The sequence below is a fragment of the Dipodomys ordii genome, unplaced genomic scaffold, assembly GCF_000151885.1.
Source record: "Dipodomys ordii isolate 6190 unplaced genomic scaffold, Dord_2.0 Scaffold51, whole genome shotgun sequence".
Taxonomy (NCBI): Eukaryota; Metazoa; Chordata; class Mammalia; order Rodentia; family Heteromyidae; genus Dipodomys; species Dipodomys ordii.
In genome coordinates, this window is record NW_012267267.1 from 1,555,527 (window position 1) to 1,582,743 (window position 27,217).

Below are 27,217 nucleotides of genomic sequence, written 5' to 3' on the forward strand. Positions count from 1 at the left end.
TCTTCAGCTCAAGGCGAGCGCTCTACCACTTGAGCTACAGCGCCACTTCCGGTTTTCTGGTGGTTTATTGGAGATAGAAGTCTCACGGTCTCTCCTGCCCGGGCTGGCTTTGAACCGAGATCCTCAGATCTCAGCCTCCTGAGTAGCTAGGATTACAGGCGTGAGCCACCAGCGCCCGGCAGTCTTGCACTTTTTACCTGAGGCTGACCTTGGATGGTAATTTTCCTCCCTAGACTTCTTGCTGTAGCTAGGAATACAGGAATGAATCATACTGCCATTTTTTTTTTCTTCTTCAGGTACTGGGACTTGAACTCAGGGCCTGGATTCTGTCCCTTAGCTTTTTTGTCCGAGACTAGTGCTCTACCACTTGAGCCATGTCTCCACTTCCAGCTTGTTGCTGGTTAATAAGAGATAAGAGTCTCATGGACTTTCCTGCCCAGGCTGGCCTCAAACTTCAATCCTCAAATCTCAGCACAAGCCACTGACACCTAGCTCAGAAACACTCTTAACTGGTCTTTTTTTTCTTTTTCTTTTCTTTTTTCTTTTTTTTTTTTGCCAGTCATGGGGCTTGAACTGTAGGCCTGGGCTCTGTCCCTCAGCTCTTCAGCTCCAGGCTAGCACTCTACCACTGGAGCCACAGCATCACTTCTGGTTTTCTGAGCAGTTGATTGGAGATAAGAGTCTCATGGACTTTCCTGCCAGACTGGCTTTGAATTGTGATCCTCAGATCTCAGCCTCCTGAGTAGCTAGGATTACAGGTGTGAGCCACCGCACCTGGCTTAACTGATCTTACATTAACTTCTTTCCCTCCTCTCCAGTCTGGTCCTGCAAATGATTTTTAAATAATGCAAATTTGGGGCTGGGAAGATGGCTCAGTGGTAGAGGGCTTGCCTCAAATGCATGAGGCCCTGAGTTTGATTCTTCAGCCCCACATAAACAGAAAAAGTGGAAGTGGCACTGTGGCTCAAGTGGCAGAACACTAGCCTTGAGCTGAAGAGCTGAGGGACAGCACCTAGGCCCAGAGGTCAAGCCCCACGACAGACAAAAAAAATCAATAAAATAATTCAAGCCAGGGGGCCGGTGGCTCACACCTGTAATCCTAGCTACTCAGGAGGCTGAGATCTGAGGGTGACAGTTCAAAGCCAGTCTAGCAGGAAAGTTGTAAGACTCTTATCTCCAATAAACCACTAGAAAACCAGAAATGGTGCTGTGGCTCAAGTGGTAGAGCACTGGCCTTGAGCTGAAGAGTGCAGGGACAGTGCCCAGGCCCAGAGTTCAAGCCCCATGACCAACAAATAAAATAAAATAATGCAAGTTTGGTCATTATTTCGCTGCCTCAGAAACGTCCCAATTTCCCAAACCAAGTGAATAAAACCCATAGCACATCTGCTTTCTTCTGTTCCTGGAGGTTCTGTCAGCCTGAACTGTCTCCTACTCAAAGGTACTTTTTTTTTTTTTTTAAAGCAGACAGAGCAAGTTTATTTAAAATCAAAAGGAAAGTGAAAATAGATTCTGTGGAGAGGGGCTCTAAAGAGCAGCATCCAACAGTGTTCATTCAGAGGGTCATTATTACAATATAGGGTTCTTCTTTTTTTTATTGTGAAAATACTGTCAAAGGTACTTTTTTTTCAAGGTATTTTTGTTTCATACCTGATGAACTCCAGATGGACTGTGAGCTCCACGTCTGTTTCCTGACAGTGCTAGGTGCCAGCTTGCCAGACCAGAGCTCAAATCTCTGCTCAGCCACAGCTAGTCATGTGACCTCGGGCAAGGTGCAATACTTAACCTTTCTGTATGTCAGCTTCCTCTGTTTAAAAAAATAATCATAATGCTGATAAGTCAGGCCTATGGCTCTCACCTGTTAGCTACTTAGGAGGTTGAGATCTGATGATCATGGTTTGAAGCCAACCTAGACAACAAATCAGAGAGACTCATCACCAGTTAACCATCAAAAAGCCGGAGGTAGAGCTGGTATTCAAGTGGCGGAGCCCCAGCCTGAAGCCAAAAAAGCTAAGGAAGAGCATCCAGGCCCTGAGTCCAAGCAACACTAACGGCACACACACATTTTTGTTGTTGTTGTTAAAGCCAGATAATAAAGTAGCTACTTATCTATAGGTAGCTGTAAGAAGTAGGTGAGCTAATACATGTAAAATTCTTAGCCCACTGCTTGATACATAGTACCCAGTAATAGGTAGATTAGTGCAGTTATAATTAAAGATTAATAGTTGAGTGACTAAATGAATGAGGGTTGCTCTTGTCCTGGAATGACAATATTCTTATGGCTCCTTACTATGCCCCCAAAGCCTTGACTATTTTAGCGGAACGGATAAATCTTACATTTTGTGTCTTCATGTGTAGTCTTAGCTGCTTTTCCTCCCAGGAGTCCATGCCTGAAGGAAATTATTATGGGAATTGGTAGTGGAAAGGCAAGGCAGCTCCATTACCCCTTTCTTAATGCCCTGCTCACAGCAAATCCCAAGAAACTTGTCTTATTAGAAACAAGTTTTGGGTACATAGAAGCTTCCACCAAAGAGAAAGTGCTTACTTGCCAGAGCATTGTGCCCTCTGGGGTGCCAGCTTGTCATCCCCAGTCTTTTGTAATTCTGCTATTGTGTAACTGTGGATTGATCACAGTCTATCTCCAGACTTCAGCTTCCTTTCTGGGGGGGAAAAAAAAAAGGGTGTGACAATCTCTGCTTCCTTCTAAGTCACTGGGAGGACCCAACAAGATCAAGGAAGCAACTTGTAAAAGCCCAGTGTGGAGATGAGAAGTGAAGGTTAACTTCTGGGATGTACAGTAGAAGTAACTGGAGAGCAATTTCATTACTAAGTTGTAGAATATAGTTGCTATGAGCCTGTAGGCCAAACATAATGGTTTCTTAATCACACTCTCACTAAATTTAGGTCCAAAGTGACTCTTGGGGCTAGATGAAACTTTGACACACCAAAAAAGCTGTAGCAATTATTCCACTGTCTGAGAGTCATTTCTCCTGAGAAATAGATCTTTTTTCCCCCTGACTTTAAAAAGGTTGCTTTTTCTCCCTTTTAAAAAGTAGTATCTGTTTATTTATTACAGAATTCATTATGGAAATATAAAACTGCACAAAGGAGAGAAGCTCTAGTCACGGGACAGAGATCTCCACTTGTAATGATCAAACAAAATTGGGAGTTTTGTTGTAACTGTAATTTTGTTTTCTACAAATGAACATTTCCCAGTGATTTAGATAGTCACGCAATGGGAAAGGTTCAATACGCACATTTGTTGCAATTAATATAATTGATCTCTTGCTTTCTTTTTTTTGTTTTTTTGTTTCGTTTTGGGATTTGGGTAGTCATCCACATCTTTGTTACACAAAACTTAATATGTATCATTATGTCCTTTAAATTCCTGAACTAAAGTGTTTGTATGTAAAACAAGTTATCTATTTGTTTCCTAAGAGTTATTTTACCCATTGCCCACGGGAGTTGCAGTTGTCATTAACTGTCAATTGCCGAACTAGAATTCCCTGTCCTGGCCGCTGCCTGCCTTCACGTTTTCCCGCCCACTCTGCACACAGGCCGCGAGCCTCACGAACACCCCGCCCCACTCAGTTCGTGATGGCCCGCCTCTTCCTTACTCTAGAATTCATTCTATCCAATTAGAAGCAGTCTTCCTCAGTGTCGATGAGCGATTGGTAAACTGAACTGTCCGTTAGTTCTAGGGGCGGACCGAGAGGGCTGACGGACTCGGTACCCAGCCAATGTGCAGCCTTGGCGAGTGGGCCGTGCGTGGTGTGCGTGGCGCGCTGGCCTGGAAGCACTGGACCTGGGAGGTGTGCTTGGCGGGTGGCGGTGAGAGGTTTTGGCGGACATGGCTCCCACCGCGTTAGCGACCGACCCCAAACCGAAGTATCCTAAAGGCATCCGGGCGGTACTGTTGGGGCCTCCCGGAGCTGGCAAAGGTACCCAGGTGAGCGTCCAGACCGGGCTCAGTGGTAGAGCCCGAGAAACTCCAAGGTCAGGGCGGCCTGAGCTCTGGAAAGGCCTTTTCTCGTCCAGGATCTGGTGATGGGCCGAGGCCTAGTGAGGAGGGGGGACTCGCTACGGTCTGGTGAAGTGTTCAGGGGGAGGATCCAAATTGGAAGCCGGCAGGTTTGGGTTAGGATTGGGGTCCTTGAAAGACCCTGGCTGAAGTAAGGTGTGGTAAAGGATGTTAGGGGCTGTTAGATGCCTTGGGGGGGGAGCAGGGCGGGCGGGGGGGGGGCGGCGGTAAGAGACTGGGAGATTCAAGGAGTGGTGGAGCCGGTGGTTGAGACTCTGGATTACAGGCCACCTGGAGGCCAGAAGTTTCAGAGTACCTGCGAGTTAGGAGTGGATTGTCCTGAATCAGGTTTACTCCCCGGCGCTAGTAGGAGGAGAACTTTTCTAATCATGATTATTGACTTGGGGTGGAGGGCTGTTTCCTGCCCGTGGGGCCGAGTGGGAGCTGGTATGTACTGATTAGAAGTACTACTGAGAAGAGTGAGGTGTGACCTGGGTGCCCTTTTTATGTTGTGGGGGGATGGGAGGAAACCCTAAGATTCTCCCCGGTTGTCTGGAAAGCTGGAGGTGGAAGAATAGATCTGGTTTGTAACCTCTGGATCCATGAGGGTTTACGAGTTTGAACCTTTGAATAGTGCCCCAATGAAGGGTTGGTAATGCACACGAGGTCTCTACTCCGGGATCAGTCTGAAGGAAGGCTGAGCAGCTGCTCAGGTGATTCAAATTATTTTAGATGCGAAGAAACTCAAAATAACTTCCCGGATCAACAGGTAAGGAAACAAGTCTAGAGAAATCAACTGGCTTTCCCAAGTTAGTCAAATTAGTTTCCTGGACATGAAGCGAAATTTAGAAGCTTTGGGTCCCTAGAAGACCCAGATTGTAGTTGCCTTTCTGCCCTAGCAGATCACAGGGTTTCACTTGGAATCTGGGCTCTCTCTAGATCTAGGCCGTAATGGGGTCATAGATTAGGGTTCAGATTTATGATATCATTTAGATTCTCAAACTCATGGGATGGGTAGTTGATGCCACTTTTCTGCCTTAGGGTTTAGCATTGCCATCCTTCCCACATCAAACCTTAGGTCTTGGACCCTAGTTCATCCTTAGACTATGAAGAAGGAATTTGTGTAGGTCTGGGCTCTCTCCACTTTTTCGGGCACTTGCCAAATTCTGAAGTCTGGGCAAATAGACCATCTTGCTCATTTGGGGGGCCCTTGTGGCACACAGCTTGAGACTTGTTGGGGTTAGTGGAAAAGGATGAATGACATGATTAATATAGGCGATGAGTGTGACTTGGCTTTCTGATTAGGAAGGACTAGATTAGGAAGGACCACTTTCCCAGGTCTGTCTGTAAACTGAGCTACTTCTCTTTGGGACTCCACCAGTACTGACCCCTCCTTTGTGCCCAGTGATGTCGATAACTCCTTTTTCCTGTTGCTGCCAACTTCTGTTATTAGGTAACCTGCAACCTTAGGGTTTCACACCAGATTCTGTGGATTTGTGCTATGACTAGTGAAGTACAAACAGGATAGTTCAAATGAGATTTTTTTTTCTTTTGACGTCAGTAGTTTGAGTAGTTGTGAAATGAACAGCCCATTCCAATGCTGAGACAAGAGTTTTATGATCTAGCAAGTTCAGTGACTTCAGAGCCTCCATGTTCTTACCTGAAAAGTAAAAAGTTCACAAGGATACTAGAAAGCCTAGCATAATAGGTGTTTGATGAATATTGACTCACTTATTGTTCTAACACATCTTCCCGCACATCTTTCTAACACATCTTCCAATTTTGATGTATTTCTTTATAAAACATGATTTATTTCAAATTTTTGAAGAAAATTACACTTACAGGCTGGTTGACAAAGGTGTAGGAATAGTGAGAATTGTTCGGAGACAGCTTTGCGAAGTGGAGGGATTAGAAGTGGCACTTAAGGAAAAGGTAAGAGCTACAGATGTCATTTAGCTTAATTAGGTACTCTTCCCAGTTCATAGAACAATAGGAATTCTGGTAATTGTATTTAAAAAGTTTATAAGTCAGAGGTTGCAGAAGTCTACAGCAGCAGCATTTAGCCTGCAGATACACCCCCCACACACTAACTTTTTATTATGATAAGTTCTGAATGCATGGAAGAGAAGGATAATATAATGAGCCTCAGTAACCATCAATTGGTGGTTATTGCTTCTCCCTACAAGTTACAAATTATTACAAGTCATTATACAGCAACTCTCAGGTACCATAACACATCATTTGTGAATATTTCAGAATATCTGCAAGATAAATTCTTGTAAAATACAAGTACAAGCTGGGCACCAGTAGCTCATGCCTACAATCAAGCCTACTCAAGAGGCTGAGATCTGAGAATCATGGTTCACAGCCAGCTGAGGCAAACAAATCCAATAATCTCTCATTTCTGGCTAATGAACAAAGAGCTAGAAGTGGAAATATATGTCTCAAATATTAGAGCTCCAGCTGTGAGTGAAAAAGGCCTAGCCAGAACACAAGATCCAGAATTTTAAGTACTGATGCACTCCTAAACACACACACACACACAGAGTGCTCTAAAAAGTTAACTTTTTAATTTTTATTCTTTAACAATTTTAAGATGGAAGTTGATGGCTCATATCTGTAATCCTAGTTGCTCAGGAGGCTGAGATTGAGGATCATTGTTCAAAGGTAGCCTAAGCAGGAAAGTCCCATAGACTCTTATCTCCAATTAACTACCAGACAATCAGAAGTGGAACTGTGGCTCAAAGTAGTAAGTGCTAGTTAGCCTTGAGCAAAAGAGCTGTGGGACAGCACCCAGGTCCTGAGTTGAAGCCCCATGACTGAAAAAAAAAAGTTAATGATTTTAATTGGAATTAGTGTTCAAGTTAGTATTTGTCTTACAAATGTGATCATTTGAACTCCCAAGTTTTTATTCCTTTCTCTCTTTTTTTTTTTTTGAGCCACAGCACCACTTCCAGCTTTTTCTGCTTATATGGTACTGAGGAATTGGACCCAGAGCCTCATGCATATGAGGCAAGCACTGTACCACTGACCTACCTTCCCAACCCCTCTTTTCTCTTTTTCTATACTATATATTTGTGAAAGAATCTAGTACATCCTGGGAGTACTATTCCTTATTCTAGGAATTTTCACGTGTATCCTGTTAGCATTTAATATCCGCCTCTGTCATGGATCCTATAATTACTTAGTTTACTTCATATGCTTAATCAGATTCAGGGTTTGGGCCCAATACCACAAGTGGTGCTCCGCTGTCAGGAAGCACCTGCTGTCTGCTCACCTCTGTGTTGTTTGCAGATACTGTTATTCAGTGCCACAGTCCAGTCATTCATTATGGATGACAAAATGATTGGTGTCCTAATTCTATTCACTTTTCATTTACTGGCTGAGATACTCTTATCAGAAGAAATGTTCCTTTCTCTATTCATTACCCAGTCTTATGTTCTGTATATGCGTCATTTATTCTTTTTTTGCCAACTTTCAAAATACTAAATTGAATGTTTTCACTTGTGCTAGGGCTTCAGTTTCTCTTGAGAAATGAACAGACTGGGTAGCAGTGGGCCTCCATACCAGTGTGGCAGTACTATTTAGGAGGGCACCATTGCTCCCTGCTGGCCCCTCACAGCCTTTTGTGCACATTAGACTTAGTTCATTCATTTGCACTCCCTGCCTGGCCATCTTCGGCAAGTGTTTGCAATCTTTGGTGTAAAATCCCTAAGCTAGGGCGTAGTAACTGGAACCTACTCAGTGACATTTGGTTTTTTCCCATTGTTACTTCCTGTTATACCTATATAACTCAGAGTTCCATGTGTTCCATATGGGCATGACTGAGATTATCTTTCCTTTGAAAACTCCTGATTTAAAAATAACTATTTAAAGGGCTAGAGGTATAGCCCAAGGACTACAGCATCTGCCTAGCAAGCATGATTCCCTGACTTCAAACCCCAGTTTCATAAAAAAAAAAAAATAGCCATTTGAAAATGGTCTGTTTTTATATTAAAATGTTTTAAAGCAACTAAAATACTTGATTGAGGTTATTTATTTGCTGGCACTCCTTCACCTGAGCCATAATTGCCAGTCCTGCTATTTTTACTGTGTTTCTCTCTCTCCCTTCTGGAATAGGATGCTCCTGTACTGTGGCCAAAACCAAGTGTATTTCTTAGCCAAGTGTAGTAGTGCATGCCTGTGATACCAGCACTTAGAAGGTTGAAGCAAGTGAATCAAGCAAGAGTTCCTATCTGGAGAGGAAAAAAAGAAAGAAGAACCACCTAGATAACTACCTGAGAATATTCAATCATAATTTCTTTCTTTCTTTTTTTTTTTTTTTTTGTCGATCATGTGGCTTAATTTCTGGGCCTAGGTGCTGCCCCTATAGCTCTTTAGCTCAAGGTTAGCGCTCTTCCACTTGAGCCACAGTGCCACTTCCAGCTGTTTGTTTATGTGGTGTTGAGGGCCTCATGCATACAAGACAAGCACTTTACCACTGAGCCACCTTCCCAGCCCCCCAATCACAAAATTTAAGAATGGGTCTGGCATTTGTATTTTAAGTAAGTGCCTTGGATATTTATAATACAGATTTTTTAAAATGGGATTACAATCTGATAATGTATCCCATCATTAAAAGTCATAAGCCAGGCACTGGCAGCTCATGCCTATAATCCTATCTACTCAGGAGGCTGTGACCGAGGATTGCAGTTTGAAGCCACCCAGGCAGAAAATTCCCTGTGAGATTCTTACCTCCAATTGACCAACAAAAAGGCCAGAAGTAGAGCTGTGGCTCAAGTGGTAGAGCACTAGCCTTGAGCACAAAAAAGCTCAGGGACAGCGCCCAGGCCCTGAATGCAAACCCCTGGACTAACACACACAGGTGGCAGGAACCATGTCCAACCATGAACCATGAAGATGACCAAATCCCTGAAGTAGCTCAAGAAACAGCCCAAAAGAGATGGATGGGGAAGATAAGACTTCAAGCAGAAATAAGAAAAGGAGTGAAGACACTGGAAAGGGAACCTGGCCACAGGTGGAAGTAAGAAATAAGGCCAGCTGGGTGCTGGTGGCTCACACCTGTAATCCTAGCTACTCAGGAGGTTAAGATCTGAGAATTTCGGTCCAAAGCCAGACAGGGCAGGAAGAGAAAGATAAGAGGTAAAAGACTCTTATGTCCAATAAATCACAGAAAATCTGAAGTGGTGCTGTGGCTCAAGTGGTAGAGCACTAGCCTTGAGATGAAGAGCCTGGACAGTGCCCAGGCCCAGAGTTCAAGCTCCATGCCTGACAAAAAAAAAAAAAGAAACGTGGCAAAAAGCAATCTGTTCCTCTTGCTTAAGATGATAGAGTCTCTTGATTCCATTTCTATTTAAATATCCAAGTTCCTTTCCATAACACCTCTTGCCAACCGTAACTAGAATGAGTGTTGTTTTGGGAGTCTGTTGTACATTTAAGAATAAACTTGTATTTTTACCAAAAAAAGGTGAGGGGGTGGCGCACGGAAGAAAATTTAGCTGGGTCCAGTGGCTCATGCCTGTATTCCTAGCTACTCAGGAGGCTGAGATCAAAGGATCACCATCCAGAGCAAGCCCAGGTAGACATGTGCTGGTTAATTGGACTCTTTTCTTCAATTAATCAGCAAAAAGTCAGAAGTGGAGGCTTGGCTTAAGTTGGAGGAGGCCAGCAATGAACAAAAGGGCCTTGATAGAGCCCTGGTACTAGCACAAGGCAGAAATGGGGAGATGAGGAAAGGGAGAAAGAGGAGAGAGGAGAGAGGATTCATAAGTCAAACAATAGCAAGCCAGGGTCTGTCAGTACACGAAAGTTTGAAAACACAAAACCACATACTGTGCCTCTCGTGTTTTTAGCCATTCTTACACATGCCTTAAAACAGTCTCCCACTGTCCTCCCCATTGTCAGGGTTCTTGTAGAGGTAGGTGTTAAGCCTATTCCTTGAGCTCAGCATCAGTGTGGCCAGCAGCAGAGTGGTTATGTGGATTCTAGACCTTTCCTCTCAGAGTGTGGCCCAGAAGCCAGCCACCCATCCAGACGAGATGCCTTAAAACTAAACACATGCGGGGATGGGAAGGTGGCTCAGTGGTAGAGCGCTTGCCTTGCATGCCTGAGGCCCTGGGTTCGATTCCTCAGCACCACATAAGCAAAAAGAAAAAAGCCGAAAGTGGTGCTGTGGCTCAAGTGGTAGAGTGCTAGCCTTGAGCTGAAGAGCCGAGGGATAGTGCCCAGGCCCAGAGTTCAGGCCCCAGGACCGGACCCCCCCAAAAAAAACCAACTAAACACATGCTAGATGCCTACTGTACTGAATCAAATCTGCAAGTTAGCATCACTCCTTGCCCACCTCCCACCAGCCCAAGTAATTCAGAGTAAGAGAATCTAATGTAAAATGTAAGTCTAAAGTGCTAAGGAATTACAATAAAGTTATTTCACCAGGCTTTTATAGTCTGCAAAGAAAGGGTAACATAAGAAAGACCATGATACTAGGCCCTGATGGCTCATGCCTGTAATCCTAGTATTCAGGAGGCTAAGATCTGAGGATTGCAGTTCAAAGCCAGCCAGGGCAGAAAAGTCCCAGTGGGACTCTTATCTCCAATTAAAACACTCAAAAACCAGAAGTGGCACTGTGGCTTAAGCACTAGTCTTAAGTACAAAGATACTCAGGGACAGTGCCCAGGCCCTGAGTTCAAGCCCTATAACCAACAACAACAAAGACCATGGAAGTCTTGTATTTGTTGAGTGCTTATTGAAGGTCTGATATTTTTGTATTTTATTCCATTTACTTTCCTAAGGGTCCTATGAAGTAGCCATTGTCCCCACTTGATTAGTGGTAAAGCTAACTCTTGAGAATTGAGTAGTCTGATAACACAGAGCTATTGAGGGTCTCAGGATTCAGCCAATTACATGGATCCCCACTTGGCCAGCAGGAAGTAAAAGAGGTAGTCTTGGTTTGTACTAGTGTGTATACTTTATGGTATATAAGAGTCCTGCTTGGCTTGTTTTTTTTGTTTGTTTTTTGTCAGTCATGGGGCTTGAACTCTGGGCCTGGGCGCTGTCCCTCAGCTCTTCAGCTCAAGGCTAGTGTTCTTCCACCTGAGCCACAGTGCCACTTCTGGTTTTCTGTGATTTATTGGAGATGAGTCTCACAGACTTTCCTGCCCAGGCTGGCTTTGAAAAACCATGATCCTCAGATCTCAGCCTCCTGAGTAGCTAGGATTACAGGCATAAGCCACTAGTACCCAGCTGGGTTTTATTATACTATCTACATATATGCACGGGCACACATGCACACACATCCTCCCCAGCCCCAGTATCATCTCCTTTTTCCCTCTCCCCACCCACTGATCTCCCCTCCACCAGTCTCCCTTTTATACATTAAGATGCAGTGTATAGTGAGGGAAGAGGTGACACTGTCAAAAAGAAATACACTTTTTACCTGACTTTAGCTTATGTAATTGTACATTGCCTTTATAATAACAATTTAAAAACATTTAAAGATGCAGTTTGTAATGCCTTCTCATCTGAGTTCCGTTTTGCTCTGAAGGAATGTCTTCACTTGAATTAATCCATGAATCACAAACCAGAATTTCCTGCATTAAGACCCAAATAACTGGTTTGAACTGGAACCCAGCTACTTATTTTCTGAAACAACTGAACTAGAAAGATAGCCATGAGCTACTTGAACTGATTCAATTCCATGTGAGTTCTATTTTCCCTGTTTAGCCACAACAAAACCTATGTTGAACCATTCAAGATCTCTTCCAGTCTAATTGTGCATCCTGATTTATAGTGCACCAAACTGGGAGCTCTTTTTGCAGTACTGGGTTTGATTCTTAGAGACATTGTACATGCTAGGTAAGTGCTTTGCCACTAAGCTGTAGTCCTGGCTCAAAACTATGAGCTTTTGAGAATAGGATCTATGTCTCCTGTTCATTTATTTCCTTGACTCTTAACAGAGTTCTTTGGAGAGACATTGGTAAAGTAAATGATTTCTTTCCATGTAAGTGAATAGAGGACTAGGGAAGAGGTGACTAACAGAGGACGCTCACTGTGGACTTACGTACTGTGTGCTACAAATGCCTAGTGCCATAGCATCTTATCAACTCAATGGTGACAGGCATGATTAACATCTCCATTTCACAGGAATTTGAAACCAAAAAGGTAAAATGACTTCTCAAGTTAGGTATGTAGTGATGGGTGCTCCTGTAGTCCAAGACCAGGCAGATTGACTCTTAACTTCATGCCCTTAGAAAAAATTTATTCTAAGCCAGAGTTTAAGGCCAGACTACTAAATAGTGTGAGTCGGGGAGAACTATACTGTACAACTCATCAAGTGTTCTGCCTAAATAATCTCATCTAAGCCTCACAGCCACCTTCTGAGAGGATCCTGTTCTGTTTTATATCAAGCAAATGAGAAAGGGAAGCTGAGCCTGTGGAAAGTTAAGTGAATTGGCCAAGATAATGACATAGCTACGTGCTACTGACAAGGAAGGGGAGGAACCCAAATTTGTCTGGAGTAAACCTCTGTTCTTTTCTCCTGTGGCAAGTATTCAGTATATTATGTGCCATGCCTTGTTTCATATGTGTCATATACCATATATATATATATATATATGTATGTATGTATGTATGTATATATATATATGGTTTTATTTACACTTTGCAACAGCTATGTGAAGTGTTAATACTGCTTTTGTGTGTGTGTGTACGTGTATCAGTCCTAGAGCTTGAACTCAAGGCCTGGGCACTTTCCTTGAGCTTTTGTGCTCAAGGCTAGTGCTCTATGACTTTGAGCCAAAGCTCTATTTCTGGCTTTTTGGTAGTTAGTTGGAAATAAGTGTCTCACAGGACTTTCCTTCCTGAGCTGACTTTGAACCGTGATCCTCAGATCTCAGTCTCCTAAGTACCTAGGATTATAGATATGAGCCGTGAGCACTTGATAATACTGCTGTTTTTATTCCCATTTATAATAGGGAAACTGATCTGTGTTGTTGTCTAGTGGATGTAGTAATAATAGCTAGTATTGGCTTGTTTTCTGTTAGTTGTACTGTTTTAAGTATTTTGCATATGTTGTAATATATTTGTTACCATAATCCTATAATCATTTTTAAAATTATTTTATTTACTTATTTATTTATTTTGTCAGTTGTGGGGCTTGAACTCTGGGCTTCAGCGCTGTCCCTGTGCTTTTCAGCTCAAGTCGAGTGCTCTACTGCTTGAGCCACAGCACCACTTCCGGTTTTCTAGTGTTTTGTATTGGAGATAAGAGTCTCACAGACTTTCCTGCCCGGGATGGCTTTGAACCATGATCCTCAGATCTCAGCCTCCTGAGTAGCTAGGATTACAGGCGTGAGTCACTGGCCCGGCTTTACTATAATCATTTTACATGAGAATAAAATGTAAGATAGATGAACTGAGGCTTGAGTTCACATAGCCCCTTATAAACATGTATAAACATGGCATAGACCTGCTTCATACCCAGGCCATCCGACCCAGGGCCTTCAGTTTTAAATCTTAGCTTGGTTTTTGTGTTTTTCTCCACAGGCACCAAAATTGGCTGAGAACTTCTGTGTCTGTCATTTGGCCACTGGTGATATGCTGAGGGCCATGGTGGCTTCTGGTTCAGAACTTGGGAAAAAACTGAAGGCAACTATGGATGCTGGAAAGCTGGTGAGTATACCAGTGAATGCTGATCATTCTGAGTGCAGATCTGAACTGTCTAGTATCAAAGCCATTTCAGACATTCACCAGCAAACGCAGACACAGAGCATTTCCTTCTGAAAGAAACTTGAATTAGAGGATCTTTTTAACAAACTGGTAGATAATGTGAACTTTCAGAATAGCAAGTTACTTAGTTTATTCTGAATTTATGATGATTAATTTTTTCACAGTTTTCTTTGAAGCTACTTGAATGCTTTTTAAATACATCCTTATTTGCCAGGCACCAGTGGCTCACAACTGTAATCCTAGCTACTCAGATGGCAAAGGTCTGATGCTTGTGATTCAAAGCCAGCCTGGGCAGGAAAGTCTGTGAGACTTTTTGCTGTTGTTGTTGGTTGTGGGGCTTGAATTCTGGGCATTTCCTCAGCTCTTCAGCTCGAGGCCAGCGCTGTACCACTTGAGCTACAGCACCACTTCCAGTTTCCTAGTGGTTTATTGGAGATAAGAGTCTCAAGGACTTTCCTGCCCGGGCTGGCTTTGAACCACGATCCTGAGATCTCAGCCTCCTGAGTAGCTAGGATTATAGGCGTGAGCCACCAGTAACCCAGGTAGTCTGTGAGACTTATCTCCATTGAACCACCAAAAAGCCAGAAATGGAGCTGTGACTCCAGTGGTAGAGCACTAGGTTTGAGTGAAAAAGCTCGGAGATAGCACCCAGGCTGTGAGTTCCAGCCTCCCCCTACCCCCAGCCCCAAAATAAAAAAAAACCCACCCAAATTATAAGGTCAAAAATGAAACTGCTGTCTCTAGATTAGAACTTACGGATGTATTCAGAGAAGACTTGAGAGGTCACAGAAGTATTTGTTAACTCCTGTGGTTCAGTGTTCAGTGTCTCACCCAAAGAAGTTGATCACTGTGACAAAAGCAGTCTTCCTGTTTGGAGACCATAATAGCATTGTCCTAGTTTTAAGCCAGTTAGTCTGATTGGACAAATACAATATATTGTCTGCTAGGTCTTTGATTAGTGCCAGAGCTTAATTCTAATAGTTATCCTGGAACTTGACCTCTGGGAATCACTTTCAGAAGTCATTTTATGTATGATCCTTTGCTTTTGTTTTGTTTTTTGCTCATGCTAGAGATTGATCCCTGAACACAGGGTCACTGGGAATATTTGTTGAATAAGGGATGAACTTCATTTTCATCCCCGAGTTATGTCCTGTTAGGCTTTGAGGTACTATATCGAGTGGTACTATTATCTATCTGCCCCCTCTACCCATTGCTTTCTAGCTTTCCCTTTAATTTAGGGAGGCCTTGAATCAAGCAGAAAGCTAGATATTTTGGACTTTGGGTCTTGGCAAAAAATTCTTTACTGAAAAAAATTGGGATGTGGCAATAAGATTGCTTATCTCCAGTCTTCACTTAGTAATAGAATTCGTACTTTGTCCCTACATTCATAGCTGGTTTTAAGAGGTAATAGCTTGCCAATCTATATGATATAGAATAGGAACTTTCATTTCTATAAAAGCACAAAAAGAAAAAAATTTCTTTTTGAATACCAGGAGGGATTGGTGCTATCCCTGAGTTTTTTTGCTCAAGGCTAGCATTCTACCACTTGAACTATAGCTCCACTTCTGCTTTTTGGTAGTTAACTGAAGATCAAAGAGTCTCATGGACTTTCCAGAGTGTCTTTGAACTGTGATCCTCAGATCTCAGCCTTCTGAGTGGCTAGGATTGTAGGTATGAGCCACTAGTTCTTAACCTTCCTGAGATTTTTAGGGAGGCTCAGAAGTATTTTGGACATGAAAGGCAGGCAAACACTTGTAATCCCAGGCATATAGGAGGCACGGGTAGAAGAACTGCAGCCGGGAGCTGGCCTGGGCAAAAAGTACAGGACTTCATGTATGTCCAAAGTAGGCCAAATGTGTGACAAGCACACATCTCAATCATGATACTGTTAGCCTAGTGAAAACGGTGAATCTGGGAGAGTTAGTACCTTCCTGCACCCTGATCAGTCCCAGCTCTAGTTCTCCTCAGGTAAGTTCCCTGCCCTTGCCCTCACTTTCCTTGTGACTTGAGAACAGCTGGTTTCAAACTAAGCTGTTATCTTGTGTTGAAGACTTGATTTAATGGCAGGGAAGGCCTTCAGGACCTGTGACATGGAGCTCTTCTGAGGCTTTGGAGTCCCTCTTCCCTCACCAGCTTATGGAAACACAGGAGAGTTTCAGGAGAAGAGACTATATATGTGGCAAATATGAAAATCCTGAAGTTAGCCGGCAAATGGGGCCTGAATCTGGCAGCTTTGAGTCACTGTGACAAGATTAACTTAAAAGAGGGAATATTTATTTTGGCTCATGGTTTCAGAGGGTTCAGCGTAACGTAACTTGGCTTCATTGTTTCTGGGCTCCTACCAGCAGAACAAGGTGGAAAGCACATGATGGAGCACAGCTGCTAGGAGAAGGAGGAGGAGAGGGAGATGGAGAGAAAGAGGGGCAGAGGGAAAGGGAGAGGCAATTTATCTCATTAAGTAATTAGGTTATGCACACACAAACTTTTGACCTTGAAGTTGGGCTAATAGCACATAATAACAAATTTCAACTCTTGGCTCCTTTGTTCTTAACGTCCAGGTGAGTGATGAGATGGTAGTGGAGCTTATTGAGAAGAATTTGGAGACCCCTTCATGCAAAAATGGCTTCCTTCTAGATGGCTTCCCTCGGACTGTGAGGCAGGCTGAAATGGTGGGTAGTATCACTATTGCATGAAGACAAACTCTGATCTCTGATCCTTCCCTCCCTCCCTCTCTCTCTCTCTCTCTCTCTCTCTCTCTCTTTCTTTCTTTCTGTTGTGGGGCTTGAACTCTGGGCCTGGGCGGCTGTCCCTGAGCTCTTCAGCTCAAGGCTATTATTCTACCACTTGAGCCACAGTACCACTTCTGACTTTTTCTGTTTATATGTTGCTGAGGAATTGAACCCAGGGCCTCATGCATTCGAGGCAAGCACTCTACCACTGAGCCACCTTCCCAGCCCTGACCCTTTTAATTCCTTTGAAGTATATAGGTATGGTAGCTTAAGTGGGTCAAATGCTCTTTTACAGCTTGATGACCTCATGGAGAAAAGGAAAGAGAAGCTTGATTCTGTGATTGAGTTCTGCATCCCAGACTCCCTGCTCATTCGGAGAATCACCGGAAGGTACCTGTCCCTTGAAGGTCTCTCCTTTTCATGCTTCTTCAGAGGTTTATCAGATTATGACAGTTACTCTTGCCTGCTCCCAGCCATGAAGCTAAGTGCTATGTCAACATAGATTGGTCTTATTTGGTGACTGGGGTGTGACATGGGATGTGGTGATACAGGAAAAAGAACAAGGGATTTGAAGTCAGGCAGGCACATTTGTTAACCTGTCCAAGGATGCTTCCTTACATGGAGAATGCGGTTAATAGTACCAGCCTCAAAGAATTGCTGTGCATATATTAGATGACATAAAGTATATGGATAAGTGTTTTGCTTACAATAGATACTAAGAAATGTCAAATTCCTTTCAAGTGTGTGTGTATCTCTCTCTGTTCTAGTGCTTTCTAAATATGGCTTCAATTGGAACTGCCATACTTTGTCACTAAATTTTTATTAATTACAAAAATAATATGATTTGGTTTATGTATACCTGGGTCATCTGTAAATTAGCACATGGAAGTATTGGAGAACTTAATATATTTCATAGCTATTGCTTATATTAAGTCCTTAGGAAAATGAGATGTGAGAGGGTAATAAGTACAAGGTAAAAAAAATTAAATGTGAAAGCTCTCTTCTGAATCTATAGTTTGAAATCTTAACCACTTCCCTCATTGGGTACAATTTTGAGGTTCTTCACCATGACCTAAGGCCTTCTGTAATTGTCCAAGAGAATCATTGTTCCTACCCCAACGCTGGTATTCTCCACTCAGGAATCTAGTAATGACATAATATGTCTTCTTTACAGGCTGAATACCTACCACAGGGCCTGATTAGTCATATCTGTGTGATGGAAATATGTTATTATAGGCAAGACTGAATGAGTTAATAAATCAGCCAAACTCGATTAATGCTCCAGGACATTTTTTTTGTAAAGTGTCTCTGTCACGCAAATACCTCTAATGGAATGGAATGCTTGTTTGTCACATAGTGATCAATTAAAAATTCTTTGATTACCCAAGGCAGACATGCTCATTCCTGTAATCCTAGCACTCAAAAGTCTGAAATCTGGAAGACTGTGATTTAAAGCCAGCCTGAATAGAAAGTCTGCTACATCTGCAAAAGTGAGAAGCAAGAAGCCAGGCTTGTTGTCAATTGTTAGTGCATCAGACTTGAGCAAGTAAGCTCAGAGAAAGAGCTTGAAAAGTCCGAATTCAAGCAATAATACTGGCAAAGAAAAACAAAACCAACAAAACAAACATACCTCTTTGAGGAATGAATAGAAAATCTGCCCTAAAAATCTTGTTAGTAAATTCCATTTGAACAGGTACATGTCTTCCAAATAGTCATGAAAAAAATCTCTTCAGGAAGCTGTTTCTATTAGACCGAAATAAGTCATATAATGAGAAAAATAATATGCAAGACAATAGGTATTTTGTAAGTTACTTTTCTACTTTGTGAATACCTTCATTTATTTAATTACTTTGAAGAAATCTAATTCTTGCTCTTTTTCCTACTCTTACTGGTCTCGCCAGAGCTTCCTAACAGATATTTGTTTGTTCATTAGTTTATTATTGTGATGTTTGTACAGAGGTGTTTCAATTTCTGAGAAATTATAGCAATTTTATTATAGCAAAAAAAATATGATTAGCTACATAAAGTTTAGAAAATGGAGGGAAAACTTGTTCTTAGTATAGCCACCTTAGTTTTTGTGTGTTTTTCTCTATAATAGTTGTGTGCAGCATAGAAATGCTTTTGCTTCTGAACAAGTTTATTCTGAAGAGCTGCTTTAGAGCTGTTTTAGGCTGTTACCTAAACCCTATTTCTCTTTGCACTCTGCCATCTGCTTTGTGCCTTCCGGAAATATGTTGGAAGCTCTCAACCACTAATGGGCCTTCCGTATTCCTCTTTATTGTGAGATAGAGCTTTTTTAATGTGTTGTTATTTTAATAAAGTCTCAGCCCACCATCTTGAACTAGACATTCATGAAAATTATTTTCAATTGTTGCATATTTCACAGTATTAAGGGAAGCTTTCTTTACTTGATTATTCCCTTATGACATATATTTGTGTTTCAGCCACTATTAAATGAAGGTTACAACCACATTAGATTGTGTGTCAACTTGGAACTATTTTGTAGCGATGGCAAATAGAACCCAGGGTCTCATGCTTGATAGGCAAGTGCTTTGTCGCTTGAGCTAGGCTTCCAGTCATTTCATGTATATTTTCTTTTTGAGATAGGGTTTGCTAACATTGTCCAAACTAGCCTCAAATTTGCTCTTCTATCTCAAAGTAGCTGGAATTACAAGAGTGTGCTAACATGATTGGCTAAGTTTTTAATTTAGGAAGAAAATGTCTTAGACTATAACTTTGATTTTTGTTTTTCCATGTGTTGGTAGTCTATACCAAATGTGAAAAGTGTTATCTGGCAAGGTTGTGTAGATATACAATTGATTCTACTTTGTTAATTTTCTTTTCAAGTGTTCAAGTTTCATGTTCCAACTCTTCTATAGACTTCTTCAATGCAGGGCTTTTTGCTTCTTTGTGCCCCTGTTAGGTAGAGAGAAGACAAAGTTATAATGTAGGCTAAGAAATGGTAAGGCTATCAATAAGGATGTCATCAGACCTGGGTCCTTGAGATGCAAAGCAAATGTTAGCAGAACCAGGCAACACTGGGAGCCTTTGGCTGGATAGATCCAATACCCTGAGTACATCTCTACATGCCACAATATTAGCCCTGAGGTCAAAGACTAGGAAAAACTCAAGAACAGAGATGGGGAATACTATATAAGGCCCTTGAAGTCATTTGATACATTACATGACAGACATTTATTTTCTTTGGCTCTTGGCTCGACTTCCCATCACCCATCTGCCTATATTGATAACTGTGTATGACCTGCAAATGATGTTATAAATATCTCAATGGCCCTTGGCAGAACACAGATTCCCTACCCCTGCAAAATAATAAAGTGATGTCCATCCCTGACCTCCAAGAGTCATGCATGAAATCTGGATTGCTCTGTATTTGATGCAGTAGGAAGTCCAAGATTAGAATCTGAGGACTAGTGAGGAAGCCTGCCTAGGAGCAGTGTAACATGCACTCAACCTTGGTGGATGAAGAGAATTTCAGTGAAGTTTTCCCAAAAAGGAATAGAAACAAAAATGAATCTGAATTGGGGGCTAGTACTACATGTTTCTGCCCAAAATTTAAGGAGTATTCTGGGGGCTGGGTAGCAGTATGAGGGCTTAGCAGATCTTCTGGGCTGAAAAGACTTGACAAAGATTTCTGCCATCATGGAATAATCTTGAACTAGGGGTTGGGGAAAGTACAGCATTAAAGAACATTATCTTGGTGCTGGCATATAAATTAAATTGAGAGAATCACTAGTGAGCCACATGGAGTGATGGAGCCGTTATTAGTTGAGGGAGCAGACAGTTTCTGAACAAGTTGCAGGATTGAGTGAAGGAAAGAAGGGAAAAACTGGGTCCCTCAGTTTGCAATGTGAGTGGTTTAGTGTGAATAAAGAGGACCCACACCTTCATGGGGCATGCCACAGGAGTGAAGGTCTGTTTTTCAAGTCTGTCTGGCAGGTGAATGGTAGGGCTAGTACCAGAAACCTGCTTTCTACCTCCTAGTTTACTATGCTGATATGATGGTCAGAAGAAAGTGAGACCAGTACTAGTCAGTTTAATATGGCTTAAGTGGTAGTCCCAGGGACTCTAATACTGGAGCCAACCTTACTGTATGAAACTGAGTTACACACCTGCTCACTCTTAACTTCTTTTTTGTTGGGTGGAGAGAGTGTTGGTTTTTAGGTTTTGGTACCAGTACTGAGCTTGAACTTAGGGTCTGGACACTGTCCCTTGGCTTTTTTTTTTGCTTAAGATTAGTGCTTTTGCTTAAGACTAGTGGTTTATTAGCAATAAGTGTCTCACAGACTTTTCTAACTGGGCTGGTTTCAAACTGTGATCCTCACATCTCAGCCTCCTGAATAGCTGGGATTACAGACATGAGCCACCAACACCTGGCTGAGAAGAACTTATTTCTGTGAGCTACCCTGCCTTCCCCCACTTAACCTTTTTCAATAACTGGATCATCTTGACTCCTTCTATAAGGATACTGTGAATAAAACGCAATTATCACATTTTACTGATAATGCAATAAGCGTAAACACATTTCCCAACTGATGTGCTAAGATATTGATCCCCTCAACCTTCCAAACAACTGGGCAGGCCTAGAGTAGCCATTACAGGCCCCACCAAAGAATGTATGTATGCATGCCAACAGGTGGAAACACCTTCACTTCCAGCTTGGTGAAAGTACACAATGCAAGCAAGCCTGGCAGTTAAGCAGAGCCTGCCTCATTCCCTTCTTGAGTTTCTGGGCTCCTGTGTATGACCATCTCCAGTCAGGAGCAAGGGCTTGTTATCTAAGAGCATTCAGCATCATATCCTCAGTGTCCTATGAATATCTGTTCTTGGGCTGTTCTGGCTTGTACTTCATTCTGCCTGTCAGTTATTCACAGTCATCTTTAATTCCTAGGCCAAAGTATTCTCCCACCTTAGCCTCCTGAGAACCTGGAACTATATGTGTGACAAAAAAGCCTATCTTCATGATTTGTTTTTTTTTTCTTTTTTTTCCCCCCAGTACTGACCTGAACTTGGGGCCTTACTCTCTTACCTTTTTTTTTCTCAAGGCTGGTGCTCTACCGCTTTAAGCCACACCTTCACTTCCAGCTTTTTGATGGTTACTTGGAGTTGTCTTTCACATTTGTCTATATAATCCTCAAATTTCAGCCTCCTGAGTAGCTAGGATTATAGGCATACATTGTTTAATATGTCATTTTTCCTAATGAATTGAACATTGGCCCAGAATGAATAGGCGGTCCTTGATCTATGTCATCTCAGAGGAGTTCTGCATTGTCTGGTGTCCATATTTGCATCCATCAAACGTTCTTTTTTGTTAATACTGGTCTTTTTTGGTAATAAAAGAAGGGTAGAAAAATAGGATTATGCCAGGTACAGTGGTGGTACATTCTTGTAATCTCAGCTGCTTGGAAGCCTGAGGCTAGAGGATCATGAATTTGAGGCCAGGCTGGGCAACATAACAGAGTCTCAAAAGAACAGAAGGGAAGAAACAGTAGGCTATATTCCTCTGTCTCCTGTCCCCATAGCACATTGTAGCAATCTCTGTAAAAGCGTTATCAAATTGGATGTAGTTACTTAGCTCCACAATTTCTCCCCGCCTTAAGTGTTGCTGGAGAACAGATTGCAGTTTGTTCATTTCCTGACCGCTAGATATAGGTTAAGGTCGGAATTAGACTAGGAAGGAGTGAAAATAGAATGGATGGCTATGTGAGTCCAGCAACAGAGTTCCTTCTCTCAAGTGCTGAATTAGGCAGTAAAGCCAGCAGTTTGCCTCTTCAGGCATTCATTATAATGCTGGGTGAAAGTAGAAATCCTACTTTTCTGTTGGCAGAATTATTGGCCTAGTTATTTTCCTAAGCAAGGTCAGTTATTTTCCTAAGTGAAAGGTGTGGATAGATGGATTCTCTGTTGGGCAAAAAGTCTTACCGTCCAGTTTCTGCCTGTACTTGTCATTCTGGAGATTCTTGGGCTCAGAGGAACTTCCAGGCTGCCTGACTCACGATCACTTGCTGTCTTTCAGGCTGATTCATCCCATGAGTGGCCGGTCCTACCATGAGGAGTTCAACCCCCCAAAAGAACCCATGAAAGATGACGTATGTAAACCTGGGATGGGAATTTTATTTCTTCCTTTACTGTTTTCTTTCTTTTCTTTAAAAACAAACAACAAAAACTTCTACTCTTTTACCAATATTACTGATTTAATCATGACAAGTTATCCTTATCAAGTAAATCACATGGGTAAGACAGCAAGTAAATCACATGGGTAAGACAGCTCTTGATAGTGTTTCCCAGATAAGTTATTGTTTGACCTCAGAGCACCTACCAGTGCCAGTGCCAGCTGTTTACCAGCATCTCAGAACAGTCCTTTTCTGGCATTATGGCCCCCTACGCTGTCACCTCATCAGAAGGTTGCTAGGAAACTCTGGATTAGAGGAGGAAAATAGTACTGAAGAGAAGTTTATTGACCCATCCTACCCCAGAATACGCTCCTATACTCCAGAAACTGCTGTGCTGTTCCATGGGTTCTCATACATTCTCTAAATAGAGTGCATGTGATCTGTTTTAAAGCATTCAGGCAATAGTGAGAAGTTTCCCAGTTTACTTGTGTCATATGAGACAAGTTCATCAGGTCATCCAAGCTTTCTGTGTACATGTTCCAAACCCACGATGTCAACTTAGTCATATTTCACAGTATTGCTAATTCTACCATTTAGAGTTCTTCCTCTTTTCATTTGCTTCTTTTAGAATATTAGTGAATGTTGCTTTAATAACTATGCTAAGTATTTAGACAATTAGCATTACACTTGCTAATGCAGCTCTGAGGCCTCTATCTTCCTTCTTCTAACCCTGGAAGTATTTGTCTTGGAAGCTGAACAGCCTGAGCCCAGAGCTGTTAGAGAGAATTGCCTTTCTTCCTTCAGTGAGTCCATTTTCCTTGTAGTTGCTGTTTCTCCCTGACTTCTCTGCACCAGCTGGTCTACTTCTGAGAGTAGCGCACTTCTTCATTGAAAGTGTCTAGCTTATGTGTCTTTGCCTTTGATGCACTGTGGGAATAGACAGCACCTTAGGTAGAATGGTCTTATCTCCTATCTGCTTCTGGCATAGGTAAAGGAGAGTTGGTCATAGTCCCAACTTTTCACTCTCCCCACATCTTATTCTCAGATCACTGGGGAACCCCTGATCCGGCGATCAGATGATAATGAGAAGGCCTTGAAGATCCGCTTGGAGGCTTACCACACTCAGACCACCCCGCTGGTAGAGTACTACAGTAAACGGGGAATCCACTCTGCTATTGATGCATCCCAGACCCCGGATGTCGTGTTTGCAAGCATCCTAGCAGCCTTCTCCAAAGCCACATGTAAAGACTTGGTTATGTTTATCTAATGTTGTGGGTTCAAAAAGGAATTTCTTCTTCCTTTCTCTACTGAGGGAGCGGGCAGAAATGGCAAGGTAGGCAGAAGGAAGCTTCCTTCCTCAGGCTAGCAAAAATACCTTTGGATGTATTGATTAAAAAGCACTTACTTGATACATCTTGGTGTGTGCCACTCTCATCTCATCTGTGTGTATAGTATAAGTATTTGTTTATTCCTACTTTCTATGTCTTGATCTAGATTGCTTTTCAAGCTATTTACTTCTTTAGCAGCATTGTCTTGATTTTATTTTTTGCTTTTTTTTTTTTTTTGGTTGGTTGTGGGGCTTGAAGTCTATGCGCTGTCCCTGAGATCTTCAACTCAAGACTAGCATTCTACCACTTGAGCCACAGTGCCACTTCCTCTATTTTATTTTTTTTGACCGAAGTAAATCCCAGGCACCCCCATTCCAAAGCCTCAGTATTTATCCCACCTCCAGTAGCTGGCTACAAGTCCAGGGTCAGGTGAAGTCAAGTAGGGTCACAGTTCCTGATGCACATTGTTGGCAAGGAAGTCTACCTGTTGTCAGCCTCCAGTGAAAAGCAACATGAGTCACTGGGTAGAAAGGGATCATTAATTCCCCTCCCCCCCCAAATGAAAGGAAAAAAAACCCATTACAAATTCCAGAAATTACTAGGTATCAAAGTATAAAGATCCAGGCCAAGATGGAATATTTCTGTGATCTACACCATTTGGGGCTTTGATCTAAAAATGGAATTGTTGCCTAAGAATTCAGCCAGGTGAAAGTCCTTTGGAACTGAGACTGTCTTCTGGACATCCAGTCTGGACCTCTAAGAACAGCCAAGCCTACTTCTCCAAAAACAGCACCAGTTAAGTTTGCTTTTGTTTTCAATGTTCACCTCTGTTGCCAAGTGTGAGCAAAACATTTGGAGGTTATGGATTCTAGGACTCAGTTTGATGAGAATTTATTCCAAGCCAGTCCGAGTCCAGGACTTAAAACCCAAATTAAATGTGCCTCTTCAAAACATAAACCTTCTTTCTCTCAGATTCAACCCTTCACCCCTTATTTCATGACGGTGGAATCCAAAGACACCCAAGAAAAGACCAGCCAAAAAGAAGACCACTTAATGACAAGAGCCAGCTTTTAATTGTAACCTTAGCTCCCCAGCTATTACGCATTTCCCCAGTCCATGCTATGCATGGTGATAAACAGATGAATGGGCCCCGTGAAAAGCTTTAAAAACCTGTGGCCTCTGGAAAAACCATTAGAAAGTCAGTGGCACATCCAGTAAATGACGCTGCCTGCCTCAGCATAATCGGCTGCTGACTCGGTGCAGTGGATTCTAAAGGGCCTGGTCCTCATCTAACCTGAGCTCCCCTGCTGTCTGGGACTGCGAGAGGGTTTGTCCTTTATCTGCATGAGACGTGGCTGTGGGTATGTGGCCATTTTGCTTCTTTTTTTTGCCTGTCCAAGTTAAGTGTGTGCTGCCTCTGCCTTGCCTTGTTTCCCTGGCTCTGAGTTAACTCCACCCACTCTTAACAGAAACACTCTCTGACTTTTGTGTATTTCTGGGAAGCAGTGAAACTGCTGGGAATGAGGTAGGAAGAGGAGTGAAACCAAAACTATTAGCTGTGCCTGTAGGAGTGTAGGATCCTTCCTGGGGTGAGGGAGGCCTTGACAGGGTGGGGATGGTTGCAGGCACTCTGGCCTGAAAGATGAGAGCCCTGAAAATTTGATTTGAATGTGCATGATCCTTGCCCGAGTATTTATCATTCTGTCCAGGTATGTTTACATGTGCATACATGTACAGACATGTGCATGTGATATGTGGTCTGCAGGTGAGAATTGGAAAATCACAGGGGATACATTTGCCCCTGAGGTAGTTAGAACTATATTTTTTGCGTCATCTAATTGCAGTCTTAACCTCAGCAGGCATGAGACTTTGACCCGGCAGAGAAATAGCTCGTGTTGAATGCAATTGGTTGCATGCCAGCCTTCCCTGATATTTACTTGGTTCTTAAAAACTCCTTTTGTTCTCTCTGTTTCCTCTATTTCAGCTTAGTAGCAGAAGGCCAGGCAAGACTGCACCACTGTTCGTCACCCCACGGCGTGATCCCTGTTTTTAGGTGCTGGGCAGAAGGGAAGGGTGGTCAGGGGAAGGAGGGAAAGGGAGGGGTGGTGAGGGACTTGACCATAACTTGGAAGAGCAGTGCTGCTGTAATGAATGGGGTTTTCTTACACATGGATGGGAGTTTTAGAAGTATAAAGAAAGATTAATTTTTTTAAAGACACTGTGATTGAAGGGTGTGGATACAAATAGGGAGATACAGTATTATAAGCAATTAGGGTTTTGTTTACTCTGGACTGGTGACAGATGTTTTTTTAAAGCCAATGCTCTAAAATCAGAACCTCATGGAGTGCTCCACCAAGAACACAGAAAATCAAACTGTGGTCTTGTCTGTCTATAGCATGGAACAGGGAGAATTTGACTGCGGACAACATCTTATGATCAAAATATCATCTCTATGTTTGCAAAAGATAAAGGGTGTGTTAGTTCAGGTGATGGCTCAGTAAAGCAAGTCTACTAAAATTATGAAGGGGGAGAAACCAGTTTTAATCCTGTCCCCTAACTTTACCAGTCCACTTGCTCTCGTGGCATAACTCTCAGCAGCCACCTCAAGCCTTACTGAATTTCATCCCTGGTGTATGAAGCAACCTTTTTAAATAAATAAGGACTGGAGTGTAGCTCAGAGGCAGAGCACTTACCTGGCATGTGCGAGGCCCTGGGTTTGATCCCCAGGACTGTGAAGAAAAAAACAAATGAGCACGTATCCTAAGCTATATCATCCAAAGATTGTCTTTTCCATCCTCAAATTCTGTGACTGAGATCACTTGACAGCACTGTGATGTATTATTTTCAACAAGGTGCCTTTCTTAACTGACCAGATGCTGCCTTATTTGGCCCCTAAGTCAATAAAGAATGTTAAAAATTTGTATCCCCTGTTGTGGCTTTTTTTAAGGGAATCTGGGCTAAAATTGACAGTAAGTTGTAGACCTGGCTTGAAGCACTATCTCATGGTCCTTGGCAGCTATGTGCTATGGAATCCAGGCGTGCTCCTAAGGAGAACCTGTACCCTTATGACCTTAAGCTCTCTATGGGCTTTCCTTGAGCCCAGACCATGCACTTTGGTCTAATGAAGACAGCACTGTGGTTAGAGTTCAAGGAATAAATCCCAGCTCTGCTCCAGGTTTTTGGGGGTTTTTGTTGTTTATTGTTGGTGGTGGTAGTGGTGGTAGAGTATGTGTATATGTCTTTTGGGTACACATGCTCATATTGGGATTTGAACTTGGGGTCTCA

The 27,217-nt window shown here is 42.5% G+C and overlaps 1 protein-coding gene across 2 annotated transcripts; it reads left to right on the forward strand.

Moving 5' to 3' along the window:
• The first annotated feature begins 3,779 nt into the window (after positions 1-3,779).
• Ak2 (adenylate kinase 2) lies at positions 3,780-26,851 on the forward strand. Of its 2 annotated transcripts, XM_013020534.1 has the most exons (7): positions 3,780-3,949; positions 13,562-13,687; positions 16,303-16,413; positions 16,769-16,863; positions 22,508-22,580; positions 23,650-23,845; positions 25,917-26,851. In XM_013020534.1, exons 1-7 carry the CDS (start codon positions 3,851-3,853, stop codon positions 25,919-25,921), a joined length of 705 nt encoding a protein of 234 aa, XP_012875988.1. In that variant the 5' UTR covers positions 3,780-3,850; the 3' UTR covers positions 25,922-26,851. The 2 variants fall into 2 exon arrangements, with proteins under 2 accessions (XP_012875988.1, XP_012875987.1); XM_013020533.1 differs by lacking the exon at positions 25,917-26,851 and having other exon boundaries at positions 23,650-24,014.
• Positions 26,852-27,217: the final 366 nt, after the last annotated feature.